General features: G+C 46.4%; 1 protein-coding gene across 1 annotated transcript in view; it reads left to right on the plus strand.

Moving 5' to 3' along the window:
• Window positions 1-20,393, plus strand: part of LOC144151646 (tRNA (34-2'-O)-methyltransferase regulator WDR6-like) — a 66,650-nt gene that overhangs the window by 28,891 nt on the left and 17,366 nt on the right. Inside the window, exons 13-20 of the mRNA XM_077682757.1 lie at window positions 4,740-4,901; window positions 6,588-6,662; window positions 8,728-8,913; window positions 9,546-9,612; window positions 10,522-10,584; window positions 11,353-11,529; window positions 14,791-14,968; window positions 19,373-19,517. Coding sequence (XP_077538883.1) covers window positions 4,740-4,901; window positions 6,588-6,662; window positions 8,728-8,913; window positions 9,546-9,612; window positions 10,522-10,584; window positions 11,353-11,529; window positions 14,791-14,968; window positions 19,373-19,517 — 1,053 coding nt within the window. The remainder of the gene's footprint in view (window positions 1-4,739; window positions 4,902-6,587; window positions 6,663-8,727; window positions 8,914-9,545; window positions 9,613-10,521; window positions 10,585-11,352; window positions 11,530-14,790; window positions 14,969-19,372; window positions 19,518-20,393) is intronic.

Consider the following 20,393-nt stretch of genomic DNA (forward strand, 5'->3'; position numbering starts at 1 on the left):
ATGCTCCCTCAGGCGTTTGAGGCGTACATTAATTAAGACAGCGGCCGGTCTGGCCGACGTACACCCGGCCACATGACATGGGAATGCAGTACACAACATTGGTCATGCAACGAACAAATTGGAGCCCGTGTTTTATCAAACAACCTCGTGGGGGGGAATCGCCCCGGGAATCGAGCCTGTTGCTCACCATGGCGCATAAACTGCCCAGCTTGTTCTTGGCCAAGAACACCACCTTGACGCCGAATCTGACAGCTGTCTTCTTGAGGCGATGCGACAGCGTATGTACATAGGGAATGACTGCCACTTTTTTGCTCTGGTCGGTATCTGTTATGTGATGCGCGAACCCTTTCAACTGTTTCACAAGACGCTGACAGATTGCCTGGAGGATGGAGAGGGGAAACCCTGCGTTCTCCAGCCGAACTACTTGTGCATTAAAGCTTTGTTGCGCCAAATGATAACAGGACTTGCTGACTGTGGATTTGAGACACGTGTGGGCTATCCCGTTCTCAACCAGCTTGGAATGAAAAGAGGCGAAGTTCAAGAGTGGCTTATTAGAACGGGGCGCGTACATCCAGCATGTATGGTGCCGTGAGAAACGAAGCTCGAGGTCAAGAAATTTCAAGGTGCCTTCAACTGGAACCTCGGTCGTGAACTTCAAACCTTTACCTTTCGCATTGAAGGCATCAAGAACAGCACATTGGAAGGACTCCATTTGTACGTTGCAGCCCAGAACCAAAAAATCGTCCACATAGCGGAACACCTTAGTGGCAACGCCCTGTAAAGCAAGCTGCAAATCACAGTCGACCTTGCCCAGGAAAATGTTGCTCTGGACTGGAGCCACCCTAGACCCAATGCACACTCCCGACTTTTGTACGTATACCTTATCTTCAAACCCCACGACAGTACTCTGAAGGTAGAAACTGAGCAGCTCTAAAAACGCCTCCACGGGGATTCCACTTCGATTCACAAAGGCCAGCTCGTCATTGTCGTTTGTGATGCAATCTCTATTACGTCTCATCATCACATCGTGAGGCAGGGAGTAAAACAGGTCCTCAACGTCCACGCTAATTCCCGAGACGTTCAAGCAACCAACAGAGGACAGATACTCCACAACCGCCTCACTTCCGCACCGAAAACGAATCAACGATGGTCAAAGATTCTAAATGCTTCTGCAAAAAACCCGAAACAGCCACCTGCCACGACCCTCGCGCTGAAACGATAGAACGGAAGGGTGCCCCCGGCTTGTGGGTTTTTGCCGCGAAAAACAGCCTCAGCGTGTGTTCCTTCTCCTTCTTAATAGCCGTGGCTAGGCTATCCAGATTCCACGAAGTACACATGTCCAGGGCCCAGTCCCTGGCTACCATGCCACTGACATGTACCTCTTTGAAATTCTTACGCACCGCACCGAGTGCCCTTTTCGCGAACAACAAAATGGCCTTCCTTATCCGACTCGAGTAGACGGGCGCCTTTAGCCACCAAGCGACTGCAGATCGAGCTCAATGAAGCCTCCCTTCTACCCGCGGGGCCGTGCCTGGCAACAGTTTCGCTTAAGTTTCACTCATGGAAATAAACGCGAATCACCTTTTCATCTGTTCGTTCGCTCACTCATCTGTCCTTTCCGTACTTGAGCCAGAAGTTTGCCCATCTGGTATGTTTTCTTGATATCTCCGCAGTTTTAGTCGGCGGTGCGGCTAGTTTTTGTAGTTTTTCACACCTGACCCGAAAGATCGCCCATCCTGTATTTTTCACCTGATATCTCTGAAATTTGGGTGGGCGTTCTCTCAGGCTTTAGGGTAACTTTCATGAAACACTGTTTTCAAAACCAAATAACTAGCTTTACAAATATTAAACCTGGCCCTCTGTATTTTTGCTGTTCCAGTTGTTAGGAAACACCGAGTACAGGAGTGTGGACTTGATGTACGAGAACTGTTTGCGAGGTCCTATGAAGTGACTGTTACAGCTTGTTGAAATGTGTCAAGCACGTGCTCCAGTAGTTCGGCCCTTGACCCTAGCATGCTTCTTTCGAATGAATACAGAGAGATGTGAGGCCCTTTTGGCTGTCAGTCGTGCTGAATGCTGGATATGTCAGCGAGCATTGCAGCAAGCACAGGAATGTATTTTGTTTAAGTGACGACTGATAGGCCCTATGCAAAAGTGCTGCCCTCTGTCGGAGCCAAAGAGAACCCTCCTATCAGAGCCATGCTCAAAAATGGCGCCAGTCGCTGATACGTGTGCTACACAAACGTTTTTTTTTCGTTTCTTACTGACTCGCTACCCGTCTCGTGCTGTTGGGTCGCACATAATGACTGATGAATGGTGTGTGGACTTGTCTGTGTTGCCTAGTTCCCGTACGACTTAGAAAATACATTTATGCGTTCAAAACACAATTGCAGCACCCCATGAGTGCAGCTACAATACTGATATCGAATCGAAAAAATCAACTTTGGTGAAGTGGTGTGAACAAACTCCTCATTTTAATTGGGTGGTCCTTTTTCAAGGCAATCAGCCATTCCTTACGAGCTCGCATGCAGTGCAGGCCCATAATACATGGCACTGCAAGCCTTACAGGAATGCATTGTTGGAACGACACCTGTGAAAATGAGATAACGGGATGGTTGTCATGAGGAGCGAAAAGAAAAAAGTCTCTCTAACCTTTTTCCCTCACCGGAAATTTGTGATAGCTTGTAATTGCAAATACGATATGATAGGCCCATCCATTGAAGCTTGTGAAGAGGAGTCTTACATAAAATGGAACGCAGTATGGTGGTGGTCACCACACAGAACAAACAGCATGGTCAAAGAAACAGCCATCCCTCCCCTGCCTTCTCCTTTTTGCGCTATCTCCGTCACCCTGCATTGAAAACATTGTTCAGAAATGATTTATTCCACTAATTGCCGTACTGAAGCATCCATACTTGCCTGCATATAAATGTATCCGAACCGCCTCTTTTCATGTTCTCATTTTTGCTGTAGGTATCTTTGCACAGTGTTTTCTTTTTATTTATTAAAAAAAAATTTTCTGCACTCTGCATGTTTTTCATGCTCTTGTTGTCTAATTGCACCAGATAATCGTCATTCATGGCAAGAACAATCACAGATCAAGCAATGGTTGGGGTTTGGCACAGAGTTCATTTGCGCGACCGCTTGAGCTCACTGTGCATGCTATTTGGTGTGAACAGAATGCTTACGTAGCGTGCAAAGCCTATTGCGAGAAATTCTCTTTGTCAGGGGAGCAAAAAAACTGACTTTTGCAGACATTACATAAAGAACATCAGGCCACGAATTGTTGCAGCTAAGTTTGCCTTGAGCTCACAAAGCAGCCTCCCCGTTCAATTGACGTTTCTGCCTTCCGAAGGATGAAATAATTTCAAACCCCAAAGGAGGGAAAATAAACGCTAACTTATCAGTATTGCACACACGGATGTAGCTGTTTCATTTAGTATTTGCTTTAGATTGCTTTAAAGTTTCAATCTCATTTGCGGCAATCACCGTAGCCCACAATCGCGACTGCGCTAGTGCGAAGTAACTGGCAGATTTGGGAATATCAGGCAGTTCTTTGGTAACACCTTTCGTATCACACAAATATAATTTCTTCTTGTCATTGTTGCATGAATGAAAATAAAACATACAATTTGCAGCGCAAGTGACGCACATGCCAGAGAAAGTAGCAACGTCCACGGTCGTTACGTATGGCACCTGTAATGACATAACAAGTAATACTTCGCATTCTAGAGCTGTTTACTTTCTCCCTTAAGAGGAAGACACTGCTCTTAAAACAACTTCTTTTAATTGTCAAGTAAACTCTGTGAAACTTGTTAGTCTTGCTGCTTTTTTTCCACTGATTTCAAATAAGACATTATTTTTTGAGTCAGTCAGTTACTTCTCAAGATAATTAGAGATAATTAGCCATTTTTGGTTGAACAATAGACAAAACAGTGTTAGCCATAAAACTCCAATCTTTGTATTTTCTAATACTGTGAGCCCTGGTGACATTGGATGCACAACTTGTAAATAATTTTACAGCTCAATAAACTTTGGTGGCACCAGTGGCAAGGAACCATATTAAATGCTCATTTCAAACACCAAAGTTGAACGAGCTGTAAAATTGGTTCTGAGCAGAACCACTTCTCTTATTGCACTCACCAGGGTTCATAGTATTGGAAAATACAAAGATTGCAGTTTTGTGACCAACACTGTTTTGTCTATTGTTCCTCCAAAAATTACTAATTATCTCTAATTATCTTGGTAACTAGTTGACTGACTCAATATAAGATGGCACATTTGAAATCAGTGGGAAAAACCAGCAAGACTGACAAGTTTCACACAGTTTACGTAAAAATTAGGTGAAGTTGTTTCTAGAGCCATGTCCCCCCTTAAGCATCCTTGTTCGCACTTTGTGTGCAGCATGGTACACAACAGTTCGGGTTTATTTTGGACGATAGCACACGCCAGGTGGTCACCCAACTCTCCCTGCAGTTAGCTGCTCCGTTTTCCGGTTCAAGGCTTGAACAGGGCAGCCGCGGGAGAGCAGAAAATTTTGCATAAGGCCTCTAACTCCCCAACAGAAGTTAGCTTCTTGGGCTCACTAGCTTTTTTGCACCAAGAAACTTTGGTAACACTTGGTTCTGGTGCCCTCCCGACTTTGCCTGGGGGAATGGGCTGCTCTCCAGTAATCGGGGCACAACATCGTTAGTAGCAGCATGGGTGCCCTGCGATGCAGCAGAGCCTTTTTGACCCAGGACATGGTGGAGCCGTTCCGGTCGTACACGGCCATCCATGGCAACAACGGCGTCACGGACATCCAGCAGCAGCACGAGACGTTGGTCACTGCAGGACGAGACGGCCGCGTGCTGCTGTACTCGCTGCGTGAACGGGGCCTGCACTACCTGCGTGTCTTCTGGGTGAGCATGCATCGCTGTGGCCTCTTCCTTAATTTCATTTGTGCTGACAGCCAGGTCAAGTTTTCACGGGTAGTGAGTGTGTGTGCTTGGGCACAGCAGCTTGCAGGTTTACGGCAGCGTGCATTGCTGCGGGGCAAAAAAAAAGACATCAATTCTGTCTTGCAGGCAAGCGTGATGAAAGATTTAGGTCATGCATATTGGGAATATTTCCCAGTAAAGTTTTGTTCCCGATATTTCCCAGTGAGGTCTCACTCCTGCCAATGTTAGGACGTAAGTAAGAGTTGGTGTTTTAAGGCAGGTTTCGCTAGTCAAGTCAGGTGAGCTTCTTGGGAAGGCAGGGGATGCCTTGTGAGCTGGACCACTTGGAGTAGCGTGCAGTGAAAGACGGTACTTGGACTTCTGGACTAGGCAGTGACTCCCACACATAGAAATGCTCAAGGAAAGTGTTGCTCTCTCCCACTCTCTTTCTATCTCCACTGCAGTGGGATCGATGTGTAGGGAGGGGGCAGTGTGGGGAGGGGGAACCTGCCCTGCAGACCAGTTTGCCACACCTGGCAGTTTGTATGGGCATCTTTAGACATTTTGTGGCAGAATGTTAATGTACAGCCATCTGCGGTGAAAAATTTTGTCTGCATGTATGTGGAACACTGGAGATGCTCCACCAATTTGCTCCAACTTTATTGAGGAAGAATTGCTGCTGCATGCTGCATTGAAATGGCTCTTTTCAGGCATAACAACGCCAAAGGTGTACCACTCTGCTCTCTAGAAAGTGAGGGCAAAGAAATGCGCCCTTAAGGATAAGTGTGCCTGGCAAGCCAAAAGAAAACACAAGCATGTTGTCTTACAAAAAAAAAAAGTCGAGTCCACAGTCGAACCCCGCAATAGCGAATTCACCAGGGAAAGTTTAGGAAAGGCAAGGGTCTTTTTCTCCTTTTCTGTGTGGTATACGTGAAGCCTTATTATGAAAGCCTGTTACTAATTGAAGAACGCGTGCAAAATAGGAAGAATGCCTGCTTCCACACAGTGTGGACAGGTAACAACTATCCCCAACTTGCCATCTGAGAAAAAGCTCCCGTTTGAGAATCACAGCACAAGGGGGAGCCTCAGCCCAAGTGGTAAATGAAGCTGTATCGGTGCCTGTGGGCCGTTTGGCTCTGTTCAGATCATAATACAGTCGAACCCCGCAATAACGAAACGGTCATGGAAATCCAAAAAATTCGCTTTTGCGGGGATTCCATTGCTGCGAGAATGAAACACTAACGACCAGCAAATCGCCGTAAAACCAAAAATTTATTTCCGAAAGTCGTTTATACCACTTCAAGAGACTTGCCTTGTAGTAACGTCACAGCTCGGCCCTCCCACTACAAGAAGTGCTTCGTTGCTAGTCGTGTGCGCCTTCACCTTAACGGCTTGGCCCGAAGGTCAGAAGTTGGTTTAAAAGGCCAAGAGGCTTTTGTTGGCGGGTTTTCCCGTGGCCTTTGCTAAATGAATTTGCGGAGGATTTACTCAAATATTGTGATGAGTTGGGGTGAGGGGAGAGCTGCTTACTTGGTGTAGTGGTGCCATTGTGGTCAGCGTTTGTTAAAAAACACGCACGCACACAAAGTGAACCCTCATTGCTGGGCCCGTGCTAGTGTTGTCGCCCCCTGCAAGCAGAGAGTGCCATTGCTTATGTGCATGGCGCAGTGTTCGCCGACGCTCGAGTGGATCGGGCACATGATTCTCCAGAGCAACGGCCTGCTGCTCTGCGGGTACCACATGGTGAGTGCTTGCCGTGTTGCATTTCATGTGGAAGCCCAAAATTGGCCATGTGCAAATAGTGGCTCGAGGTGAATATACAGCGATGTTGCACAAACAGTTTTGGTGTGTTTTGCTGTCGCCGGCACCAGAACTGAAAGTTACAATTTTTCGGGTTTGCACACTTTCCAAGAGTTAAACAAAAGTCGCAAGGAAACTTGGTGTAGGGATGACTGGTCACGATGACCAGTTTAGCTTGGCCCTTGAAAGCATCAACCATGACATATTGGGATAGCCTCCATCCACTAAGGTCTACTAAGGGCGTGTCACACCGATTTCATTGCAGCATCTGTCAAGAAAAAAAGCTTTCCTCGTGGTGTTATTGAAGTAGGCGTGAGCTGCCCTATGGTTTTCTCGGCGTCATAGCTACAAGGGAAATAATTGCTGCGAAAGTATGATGGATGCAGCCCATCATTTGGTCAGGGAGACTTGATATATGAAGAAGTGAATAGGCTTCCTGTCGCAGAGGTGTTCTCTGGGTCTGCTTCGGCTCATTCAAATTAGCAGTTCACACAGCTACCTGCTAGCTGCCACCAGAGCCAACACCCCTGCCAGTGCAGGCATACGTCGGGAAGCTTGTCACCACTATAAAAAAAAATCCAGCGCGTTTTGGTCGTGGTCGTAAATGCTCCATTTATCATAAAGGAGGGTTTTCAGTGAAGCCTTGTCCCATTTATTATAAGGGGTCATTTCTTTATCTGGGTTTGTTGAAATGTGGTTGAACTAGTGAAGATAGATTCCTAAGCTTCAAAATGCTCTAAGGGCATACAGTTTCAAAACAGTACTGCTGGTCCATTCGAGCCTCTACTTCGAGCCTTAAATACTCGACATATGTTGGGTTTCTGTAATTAACTCTTCCGTTACCACATAAAATTAACCAATTTTTAGGGCTCAAAGAAACGTTTTTTTTTTTGTGTGCTAAGCATATTGGTTTGGCACATATTGCAGCGACATAAAATGCAAGTGATTGCGTACCTTAACCCAGTGACACGTATTTAAAGTGTTTTTTGATACAATGGTGGAAAAAAAAGACCAAAATCAATACTTCTGTCGAGACATTGGGGAAAAAAAGTTGGGCATAAAAAACCACCGTTAGTAAAAAAAAAAAAAACATTCAGAGTACTCTTTTTGTGGGTAAATATTTCAAAAGCATGTTCTAGGGAAAAATGAAATTGTGCAGAATAGTTCCTCAGATACATATAAAAAAATGCTAGCATGCACCAATGCCTTGCTATGAAGCCCAACCTCTATTTCAAGCTGCTCATTTTTGAATGGTCCTCTTAAAGAAATCTGGCGATTTAACATTGTGGGAGGCACGAATTCCACCCCAAGTGATGTAAAAATTTCTTTTCAGTGAGTGACTTTGCATGTAGTCAGCACAAAATTCTGCACAAGTGCACAATGCAAAAAAATTCATTCGGAGTTGAAAATGAAACTCGGTAGCAAATGCTTGTTGATTTTCAGTGTCAGTTTATCATCCCCTGTCAGCCAGAAATTGCATTTGCAGTTTGCTAGATCTTCTGCCTTTCTATTTTAGCCCTACTTGCACGAATGAGGTGCAATAAGGCACTAGAATCGTGCCTGGCAAGTTTTCACAGATGAGCTGTCCCACCACAAAAGGGTTCTGTACCAAGAGCCTCCTGCAGTGCAGCGCCACGTAACGTTTTCGAAAAAAAAAAAAAAAAAAGCCAAACCTGTTGGAGACTTTGTCAGAATGGACAGTTCTACTTAGAAGCGACACTAGACCTGTGGAAACACCCATTTGCAGAAATGTGGCTGGCGCGCAGCTGGCAGAGTACAAGGCCGGTTTGAAGCGTTCTTGTCTGAACTGATATTCAACGACTCAGTGTTATCTTTCGACTTTTAGCTGGAGCTCTAAATCCCAGAAATAAGGCGTGGATGGAGTGAAATCATGAGTGGCATGCTTTTTTCAAGGAGCAATAGCAGGTGACGAAGGTACCTTTGATTAGTGACCAGTACCTTTGAGTGAGCGAGTGAGCATTCCTCTCCCCTCTGGTGATCCTGGCAGAGTGACTTTGTGCTGTGGAGCACGTGGCAGCAGCGGGCCGTGTTCCAGCTCAACTGCGGCGGGGGCCACCGGTCGTGGGACTTTGCCATGAGCGGCCACGACGGCCTCTTTGCCTGCCTCAAGACGGGACGCATCATGGTGCACCGGTGCAGCCTCAAGGAGATGCTGCAGCGCTCCTGCATTCGGGTGGGCATTCAGCCACTATGGATCGAGTGATTGCAGACTGTGCAGGCCAGAAATGAAAGGGGGGGACACTGTTTGTAAAAGGCCGCTAATTGAACAAATGGGGCAAAATCACACCACGAGACATTTGTGATAAAGGTGAATCAAGTATCATGTTGTTCGCTTTGATATTCGAAGGTTTCAAATACCCACACACTCCATGAAAATGTTTATGACGAAGTTTCAGTGCATGCTATGTGCTGTTTGCAATGGGCTTGAATGGAATATCACGGGCACAACGGCGGGAGCACATGAAACTGGTGTCCATCGTCTTTCCTGGTCCTCTTTTATTTTACTCTCAGTCTGCTGGTGTAGTGTGGAACTAAATTATTCCTTGTTAATTAGAAGCTACACTGAAAATCGAGAAACAGTAATGAGAACGTTTTTATGGGCGGAAAGTGTGGGGAGACTGTGCTGTGTGATTGTCCATGGGGGAGGGGGTAGGCAGTAAGTTGCATGCGGAAAGGCAGTGCAATGTTTTAGGAGTGGTGGCAATGTTAAGTGGGAGGCTACAGTTGCGTTGTGAGACCATTGTGAGCGGCCTTGCCTGCAACCATACTGAGAAGTGCTGGTTCTTTCAACCTCCGTCCCTGCAGGCACCGTTGCACAGAAAAAAGATCACCGCCGTCTGTCTGCTGTTCACCGAGGAAAATGCATCTGGGGGTGAGTGGGCAGCAGTCACACTTAAGCTAAACTCTGTTAGGCTCCAATGGCAGCCGGCATTTTAGCTAACCAGGTACCATGCATGGGGTCAAAACTTCGTCCTGTTGGCCGCAAGAACAAGGATGGTGGAAGACCTAAGCCGAGATATTTTTGGGGGCAGTGGTTTCTGTAACTCTGGAAAGTTATGTTGACAAGCTTGAGATGGTAGCAAAAAAAAAGGCTTCAAACCGGCTGTGTGAAACCATTAAATTGGGCAAGTGTCCGCTCGCTTAATTAAGAACTTCAGCCTTTCAGGAAAAATCCCAGACCATCTTCACTAATGTGAAACCTGGGTAGGGGTGAAGCATGCAGTGTATAAATGTATTCTTGGCACCTTGGCGTTTTTGCCAACAGAGATGAAGCCGTTGGGGGGTGGAGGTATACAGCTTTGTTGCAAAAGTCTCGTGCCTTTGAAGCACGAAGCTCTCTAGCACAAGCCATAAACGAGCGTCCCGGTGTTTTTTTAGTACGCGTTACGCTCTAGCGCATGTCGTACACGAGTTTCCCAGTGTTTCAGTACTGTGACTACATGAGACGACGATTACGATGACGACAGGAGGCGCCAACAGCCCCAGCCCCTAACGGGCTTCGCCCCTAATGGTAGGTTGGTGCATCAAAAGAGGATAACATTAAACCAAGCGCAGGCACCTTGCATTTATATTAAAGTGCTTTTTTTGTGAAAAGTACCAAGTTTGTGCACTGGTCCTGCAACGCGGGTAGAATGGCACACTATACAACCTCTGGCATGCATGTTGTACACTGTGGTGGCTACCCTGACTTGCAAAAAAAAAAAAAACAATGGTACCACGCAAGTTTTTCTTGGGAAAAAAATAACAGTAGCTTTGCTGTGCTTTGCTGCTACATTTTCAGTTTGCCAGAGCTACGTTGCCACGGCCGGTGAGGACAGCATCATCACAATATCGCAGCTCTATCGTATCCTTCTTGCATTTGTTTCCTCTTGGATTTTGCGTCATGCCCTGTCGAGTGTTGCTGCCTCAGTGCACTCTGGTGGAGTTGACTGTATTCTTTTTTACACATTTTTATACAATTTTTCATACATTTCACAATACCTTCTCAAAAGTGGTTCACACCTGCTTGGATACCAGGAAGTGTGTCTACTATCTTTGTATATCTTTTATTGTTTGCGGTGCTTCGTAATGCTTGTAGCTTGTGGGTATGATCATTGAACTTGTTTGTGTCACCACATGCTAGAGTTTAAAAGGATATTTTGACTGGCTTCGCTTGCCGCAGGCAAAAAAAAAAACGCAAAGGCACAGACTGAATCATTCACATTTCACATGGTGGCCCAGCGAAGCTGTTTTGGTATCATTGGGGTGCCCACATGTGCAAAACCAAACAGGATTGACCAGGGCACAGTACAAAGTAGTGCGTGAAACAGCTGTGTCTCGCCAGTTGGCAGCATCCCTGTGATTGGTGGTGGTCCCCTCCACCTTGCTTCGGCTCCTTCTGTGCCGTGCCCTCTCACCCTCTGTGACAGTGCCAGCACTGAATTCTCTTCACCCTCTTCTACGCCAAGCCCTCTCTCTTTGCCACAATTTGTTTGCGGGCATTTCCGGGCTTGGGCATCCCTTCCGCAGGCAATCGGGGCATGCGTAGAGGGGCTACGGGTAAGCAGCTTCACCGTGGCATAAGTGCCCCCCCTGGCGTACTCTGCTGTGCTGCCTTGACGTGCCTTGCCAGAGGAGCGGACGCACCTGGTGCAGCGGGTGGCGTGCCGGCTGTACGGCCACGTCTCCATCGTCCAGGCCCTGGCCTGCTGCCGGCCCACGCACCTGGCCGCGCGGGAGGAACGCCTGCTGGTCTCGGCCGGGGGACGCGCCCAGCTCTGCCTCTGGCGCGTCACCGCCTCCCGGCAGTGTGAGTGATGGCCGCTATCTTCCACGTTCCTGGAACATGCTTCCACCCACGCGTTCTTCCGGTGGGCATTCAAAGCGGACATTTCTCCACTGAAAAGAGTCTGCAGCTGTGTTGAGCTTCGAGTCGTTGTAGTCAATGGTCTAGCTGTAGGTCCCTAGAAACGAGGCACGTGCGAGTACTGGCTGTCAATGCGAGAATACCATTTTGAGTTCTCATATGTGCAGTGCTACCCGTCCCCCAAGCATGATACATTCACGTAAGAGCAGCAGTAGCCTGAATTTGAAATGTAAGAGTTTGCACGAGGACGGGAGTTTGATTCCCGGCCGTGGCAGCTGCTTTCCTGATGGAGGCAAAAAGCAAAAACGCCCGCATGTACGAGATTTCGGCGCACATTAAAGATTCCCAGGTGGTAAAAATTATTCCGGAGCCCTCCACTACGGTGTGCCTCATCGCCTGCGTTGCGTCGGTGCATTAAACCCTGAAATCAATCAGTCAATCAATCTGAAACATACGAGTTCGTAACTTCGAGTACCGGTATGTCTCTCGATCGCTGGTGTGCTAGCTGAACTTGCTGGGTCTAAAGCTTTGATGCCTATGAAACAAACTGCAACTCGAAAGCATTGGAATCTTTATGAATATTTGAGTGAAATAAGCTTTCAAAAAATAGGAGCAAATGAGGAGCCGGGATAACATGGAGCTGCTGCAGGGCGGACAGATTTGCAAATTTGTGCTAGTGGAGGACAAGAATTTTTCACGCAAGTGATGTAATTGCTGCACCAATTGTGCCAAGCTGCACCAAAGGGCAACTCTTGGTTCATCCTTTTACATTCCAAGTGATCCACGCCAAACCTGCGCCCAACACCTTGCTTTTTGTTATTTGTACAAATGAAATTAACTGCCTAAGTTTCCAGTACTTTGCAATCTAAAACAACATTCTTCATATTTTGCATGCACAGCCTTTCCTTCATGTGTGGATAGCGATAAGAAAGCGTGCAGGAAAAGTGAGTGGGAAAAAAAATGAAAGTAGAAAAAAAGACAAGATGACAGTCACATCGTCTGCTTTTTCTTTTTGGGGAGCTTGCTCTTCGCTATAGCTACAAAAAAAAAAACGCAACTACAAAAAAAAAACGCAGCCAAATGCCATGTGTTATGAAGACAGCTGCTGCTTCGTAAACGCCACTCACCCGCTAACATTTTTATGGGGCTTACTACTTTGATGCACAGGCTCAAAAACCATTGCGCCCCAATACAAAAAGCTGCTTTACAAATACATAGGAATGTTCACAACAGCCTAGTTTGCGTATTTTATAAATACGTCACTTGTGTACTGAAATAATAAAAAAAAGTCACACTCGCTAGACAGCTAGTGCCATTTGGTGAAAACGATGTACCGTATTTTCGCGTATATAACCCGCCCGTGAATATAATCTGCACCTCCACTTTCAGCCCTTCAGAAAAGAAAAAAAAAAAAATCCTCGCTTATTTTCTGCGCATTTCACACAGGAAAGGCTGCACCAAAGCTACTGCTCAAGCAACACATCACATACTATGTAGACAGAAAGAGCGTATATTCAGCAAGTAGAATACACTGACCGCAAGGCGTAAGTCCCAATTCACTCGGTGTCACTGCTCTCGCTAGGGCTATCATTTGAGCCACAGTCCTCACTGTTGTACACAAGGTCATCTTCACGGCACAACACGTATTGCCGTGAAGCTGCACTAAAGGAACACCCCCGCGTATTATCTGCACCCCTACTTTGCCACTGAAATTTTTGCATTTTTGGAGCGGGTTATACGTGCAAAAATATGGTAAAACAAAATGTATTTCGTGTTTTTATTTCACCAATAAGTGATGTATTTCTAAAAGAAGTAAACTAGGTCGTTAGGAACATTTATATGTATTCGTAAAACTTTTTGTATCAGTCCACGACGGTTGGGTGAATGCCCCCGAGTTTTTTTACATTTTTTATCCGAACCCTTTCAACGCAGTTGTTCTACCTCTGAACAGTGTTGGCTTGGCTTCGCATATCGGAAACGGGAGAATTTGTAGAGCTGTTTTTCCTGGTTTCGAGTAGGTTCTTATGCATGGTACCATAGTTGTGCAACTATGTGCTGTGGCTACAGATGCTTATGAGGGCTGGTGCACAAGCTTGCATTTTTGGGGAAAGAATCTGTGTACAATTTACAAGGTGAGCTTTTATGTTTCGGAAGGTAATCTAAATTTACTTTTGTGCATCAATTGTATCAATTGAGGTTGTTTTTCATTTGCGATTGTCGTGTCCGGCACTCTCTAATCTTGAAACACAAACACTTTAAATTGAGTAGAGGTTTACCAGCTGGAGAGCATCCTTTTATTTACATTTAGCAACTGATCAAAATACATGCACAGATTTGCTGTCTGAGGTTCGTAACAAAATAAGCTGTGCAAGCATAACAAATCGTAGTTTGTGAGAATATTTTTTTACCCTTCAGGAAACATGTTGCGGTGTTTCTGTAGGGCCAATTTTACCACTCCAGCAGGCTGTTTACTTGTTCTGAAATTCTCTTTTTGAAGTGGTACAAAATCTTATTTCTATTCTTCATAAATCCCCGTCGTTCTATTTTTCCCTATCGTTCTCAAGAACAATCAGGGAAAATTTTTAACTAACTTGGAAACTAGTTACCTCACATCAAAACTAATTAGATATTTGAAATAAGCTAAAAAACTGAACAAGTCCTTGAAGTATTGTCAAAATTGGTTGAAAAGCAAAAAAAAAAAGTTTCTAAGACCAGTGTGCCCTCTTAAGCGGTGGTGGGAGCAGAACACACATTGTCTGAAAAAGACAGGATGTTCACGTACTGAGAAATAACGCAATACTATAGGCTAACAAGAAAAGAATACCCAGACGCAGACCATAAACTCAACAAGAAGAAAGAGGCAATCTGTCGAAAATTACAGGTTGGAACCTACCCAAATTCGCTACTGCTTAGTAAACTCTACCCAGGTCAATTTGAACCCAAATGCAAACTTTGCGAAAGCCTGGCAAGCATGGTCCACATGATATGGACGTGCCCATAGATATCAGACGGCAAACACACCATAGACACTTGGGAGGCTCTGATGCTCAACTCAGACCTAGAAGCCCAACGGAAAATCATCAATCAAGAAGCTCAAGCAGCCGCCAGGTCCCAAGGGATACTGGCCGACTCCTAGAAAGGGTTTTAAATTGATACTAAATAGTTTTTCATCATCTTCAAGTGTTGCGACACTGCTCGGTGCAGGCAGCATGACGAGTGAGCAGCTCCACGACCATCGGCTGTGGTCCCTCGACAGGCAGCACCGTGGGACGTTCCGGTTTCCCACGGCGGACCCTCTCGCACGTTACGTGGACGCCCACGTGTGGGAGGCCGCGCCCGCCGACTTCCGCATCGTCACAGCGGCTTCCGACGCCCTGATACGGTGGGTGGGTGACTCGGGTGGGATGATGCCCTGGCTTGGGACATGAAAGGGAAACCACCGTGCGGAGCAAACAGGGGAAGTTGCATGGTTTGAAGGCGGGCCAGTTGGTGGAAAGAGCACACAGAAAGGTGCTGACTAACAACTGAGTTTATTGTCACTGAACGGGCAATAAATAGGAACAGATAAGACACACACGATATCCTTCTTTAGGAAAGAAAAGAACAACTAATGGGAACAAAAGTAAAAAAAAAAATTACAATCAATTCTGTGATGTACAGTGTGCAGATTACTGTGCCTTGTAAAATGGATTACTAGATTGTACATTCTCTTTTTATTTTTATTTATCAACTGGCAAGAACAGCTACCACGGATCATGCGCAGTGATTCCAATGGCAGGCGAGGAGGGATACATGTGCTTTGGGAAGCCCACTCGAGGCCTTGCATGGTGGCAACACCCGTTCTAAGAACAGGCCTGGGAGGCAAGCGACCTGGCTGCCTGTGTGGGCTAGGCTTGGCACCATGGGGCTGTGGGATATGCCCGTAAATGCCCACCCCTGCCCACACCACACGTCACACCGCCTACTCTAATGCGTCGAGGAAAAGCTGTGACTCCAACTCACACTTGTCATCCAACCCTTTTGAATGTTGCGAGAAGGAAGGCTAGATTACAGTTCCACTTGGAGGTGATCAAGGTTCTTTGCCCCGGGGCATTCCTTTTCCCCTACAATACTCACTGGCTTGAAGGCAAGACATGTAAAGAGTGTTTTTCCTAAACAAACTGCTTCTCCATTCACACTCAAGCTTTTAACAAATGTCGAATTTTCTGGCTTGATTGAAATTTCTGGTTTAAAAATCTGGTTTGAAATTTCTGGTCTGACTGAGTATGGCAACAGAACCTGCCTACTTGTAAGAAATGATTTGCACCTATGGAAAAGCTGGCAGCCATATTGGACGTTGTGACAACCCTGGAATGGCAGAATCACCTGGGGTATTCTGAACCCTTGTAGATGGTATTGACATAAAGAAGTTCAACGTCCGATTTCTTCTCTTGGCAGCACTGAAAATCGCCGTGACCATGCCCACCGTGTCTGCGCAAGCGTCCATATCTTACAGAAAAAAACAACAAAGAAAGCAGGCTTTGGCATTCGGCGTCTGTGCCGTTGCCACCAGACTCTCGGCCATGGCATTAAAGTCAGCTGATGTGAATAATAGCAGTGACATTGTGTGGTGATGCTCTACTTGCCCTAGAGAATTCTGCATCACCACTGGAGAATGGAGCCACAGTTGCTCTGTGTTTGCAGCGCAGTTGCCTGTGAACATCAAGATCAAAATGGGCACCCGCACCGTGCCCACGGTAGAGTCGTTCAGTACAAAAGCTAAATAATGCTTCCCAAAAAATTGTAAATGCTCATGCACACACCGATTGAGATACGGCAGCGGCGTAGCAGTGCACGCTAACGTTGGTGCATGCGTTGTTGGCTGGGAGGCGAGCGAAATCTATCACCAAGCGACCGAAAGGGATAGTGCTTGCCGACAGGTGAGAAGTCAGTGGCTGATACCAAACCACGGCAGCTGGCAATCAGCTGACCTGTGCCGACGACTTCACTCGTGTCTTGTGACAGGTAGGCCGTAGGACGCTCCGCGAAACAGTAGTTAACATCGAGGTAATGCTTTTGAGCTTGCTGGGATGCCTTATGTGTGCACCGCCATGCCTGAGTCCACGCGTCCCCTTTGCTAAGGCAACACGCATGGTTGCCGGCATGTGCGCCACGCCAGTGAATACAACCCATGGCCATTTTGATTGCTATACAGTAGAATCTCGTTTATTTGGCCCTCGTTAATTTGCAAATTCGGATAATTCGTCATTCCCACACCCTTCCTTCAAAAATGTACATAGTCCTAACGCAATAAACATTTGCTAATTCGACGCAAAATTGCACGTGCACCGGTTAATTCGGACTAGATGCAAGTCAAGGACGGCGAAACTGAAATGAGTTTTCGGAGCACGCATCGTTACCGTCTTAGCCACCTTCACATGATTTTAGAGCAACAGTGACCAGCGACCGGTTTTGCCATTGTGGAGGACCATCCGTCGCCATCGCTCGCCATCCGTCGACAGCAACGGTGCGCGGCCAAAGTTGGCCGCGGAGGCCAAGAAAAACCGCTTTTATTTTCTCGAAAACGTACTCTAGGGGACGCTGGTGTAAACAAGGTAATGCCTTCTCTAGGAACAGTTGTGCCACGAGTTGTAATAGGTCGTGGAGTGATGCGGCCAGCTAGTTTTCTATCTTTGCCAAGAAGGGTGGCGTGGGTTGGTGCGGCTGCACGTGCCGCGGATGCTCTTGTCGTTCTATTGGAGTTTTGCTACGATGTTCCAGGGAATACGCTTGCACTAGAGGCATTGTTGCATGCCCGAAAACTAGTTGTCCGCAAAGAAACAAGCAAGCATCACGGACTTCTTCTCTAAGTAAAGGTATAGAATAGAAAAATTGAAAATGTACATTGTTATTCATTCGATAATTCGCCATTTGGATAATTCAGATTTTTTTTCACTCCCTTGAGGTCTGAATTTACAAGGTTTTACTGTACAGGGTATTCCAACTCCTTATAACGAATGCCCCCCCCCCCCCTTTTCCCCCCTGCTTTTTTGTTTGACCTCACTTCTACTGTTCGAAGGTCAAGGAGTGGTGCTGTGTTGCTAGCAGTCACAAGTCAAGTGTTGTGCTGGTGAAAGCGGAAGGGTGAGTGTTTGCACTTGAGCGGTTATCTGCAAGCAAAGCAGTTAGCCAGTTTCTCCACATTGTCGCATTTTGTGAATCTGCATGGGAGAATGTATTCATTTTACGAAAGCAAGAAAATCAAAATTTTGATTTTTAGGTCTGCACCCCCTTTCCCTTTTTTTCGAGTCTTGGTTAGCTATACTTGTAATTTTTCCCTTTTCCTTCGGGAAGGCTTTCTGCTAGCAGGTCTTTGCTGGTCGTGCATAGACTGTATCATAGCTTTAGTCGGGCTTTAATCACTAAATTGGGCATCAGAATTAAGTCAGGTTGTCCAGACGTCCTGTTGGGGAACGTGTGACGTGTCAGGAGCTATTTGTAGTGCTCGCATGGCGTATTGTTGATTTGTTCTGCTGCAGAAAATTTGCAACAGCTGGTATTTATCACGCACCACATCACTTGGCTCAGCCAGGAACTTTTACAAACCCAGGCTGATCATGATTGTGAGTCTAGTTTGGTGGGCTAGTTGCTAATGCATCTTGCAGAGGGGTTAACAGGACATTTATACAAAAACAAACCAAGAAAGAAAGAGATGCTGCAGTGCTTAATTTTGACTGAATTTTCGTTCAAAGAAAATTTACATTAACACTCGGTCACAGCCAAGTTCTTTGAATGAAAATTCAGTTGTAGTTCAGCGCTGTGTCCTCTCTTTCTTTGTTAGATAGTTCTTGCCTAAGTGCACTATTAACCCCCTTTAAAATGGTCACGATTGTATCATCGAGATGCTATTGCATTAGATTTTTGCAAAACTTCAGTGGAAAGTGTGGCCCACACGGGGCGAATTTCACGAAAGAATTTGGCCAGTGGCAGGAGCCGTTTGCTGAAATTCCAGGTATTCTAGTTTACTCTACAAGCATAATTGTCTTAAATAATGCATATACGCACTCTCTCCTGCAGCTGCAATTCCAGACATTGATGTGGTGCATTTGTAAGATCATACAAAAATAGCATGTTGCACTCAAGAAGAACATGGTTTGGTGAAGTTAACACTAGTATGTGGTATATCTAGTATAACACTAGGGGAGAGCATCAAATCAACAGTACAGAAAGCTGGCCAGCATTGCAAAGGAGAAAGAGCTCTGGTAATTCTAAATGCTGAATGCATCCTTATCCACAAATACAAGCACAGAGCACAGCGGGGAACTTGTGGCATCTGTTGTTCGGGACCCAGAGACAGAGAGAAGCATTTGCAGACTGCGTGTTGGTCTGGGTGATTCTCGGGGGAGGCAGGATTGTTGATTGGTGTAGGTGAAGTTGTGGGCTCAGCGCAAGTCTGGCTTGTGCTGTCCAACAAGAATGATGACTGTGCTGACTTCAAAGCACGCCTTGCCTGCTTTAACGCCATTTCATATATTCTCTGAAACCTTTGGGGGGCTCTTGTGGCTGCATCAGCTTGCCTCTGTCAGGTAGAATCAAGGAAGCGGTGTGGAGAAAGCGCTGGCACTGACTTCTCTCGAGAAACTGGATCTTTGATCTCGTGGGAATATCTGTACTTGGTGGCGGGCGCTGGTGGCGCTATGCGTGCTTCTGTGCCCTCCTGTTCTCCCGTGTCATATGTATGAGCGTGCTGCCTTGACCCTTCCCCGGCTTCTGTGAAAGGGAAGACTATGTGTGCAACCACTTGCAGCGTGTTCCGGTACCAGTGGGGAGGCGCCATGGACATGCAGCTGATCATCCCGGCGGGCCAGCAGTGTCCGTTCCGGGTTGTGCGCGCCCCCCTGCCACTGTCTACCGGTCACCAAACAGTTGCTCAGCGTCCGGTGCAGGCACTGGTGAGCCCCCTTCACTCTGAGCTCAGCCCTGTCAGGAAGACCCTCTATTGAGCATTCTGTCAAGTCTAGCCATGAAGCAGCTGCAGGGACAAGCTAACCTCGGCGCAGGCTGCTCTTGAAATGTAGAAGTCGAGTGGATAAAAACGCCCGCCTGTCATGCATCTTTCCTCAAGTGGATTTTTGGCAGTATGCAAGCTTTCAACAGCACAGTGTGTGCATTTTGGTTTTGCAGTGACGCAGAAAGAATACTACTGTCAGCCATGGATGGCCCAGTGTAGCACAATTCCGCTCTAGCTCCTGCTGCAGTGGCGCAGTGGCTAAAGTGTTGTGCTGGCAAGCCCAAGGACATTGCTAGTCTAATCCCGGCCACGGTGTTCGTTTTTCTGGTGAAGGTGAAAGGTGCAAAAACGCCCATGTGCTCGAGATTTCGGTGCACGTTAAAGATCCCCGTGTGGTCGGAATTAATTGGGAGCCTTTCACAACAGCGTGCCTCATAGCCCATGTTAAGGGGGCACATGCGTCTTTGATGAGAAAGTTTATTTTTGCAGTTATGATGGTGAAAATTGTGGTTGTAGATATAAAATTTGATTTGCGTAAAATGACTTTATTCAAATTTATTCCGGTTTTTATATTTGGTTTTCTGGTAACTTTTGCGCACTCGAAACACGGACACAGAAAAAGATGACACGAAGACAAGCGCAGACATCTTTCGCAGACATCGTGTCATCTTTTTCTGTGTCCCCATTTCGAGTGTGCAAAAGTTACCGTCAAGGTGTCAAACCAACTAGCCCGCCTACCGGTGTTGATTTTCTGGTAGCGTTTGTAAGAAAACTGCTGTAGTGATGCAGAGGCTGTCTGCACCTATCCGCCTTCAAC

Source organism: Haemaphysalis longicornis, unplaced genomic scaffold (assembly GCF_048455015.1).
Source record: "Haemaphysalis longicornis isolate Haplotype H1 unplaced genomic scaffold, Haemaphysalis longicornis Haplotype H1 scaffold_9, whole genome shotgun sequence".
In the NCBI taxonomy this organism is placed as follows: domain Eukaryota; kingdom Metazoa; phylum Arthropoda; class Arachnida; order Ixodida; family Ixodidae; genus Haemaphysalis; species Haemaphysalis longicornis.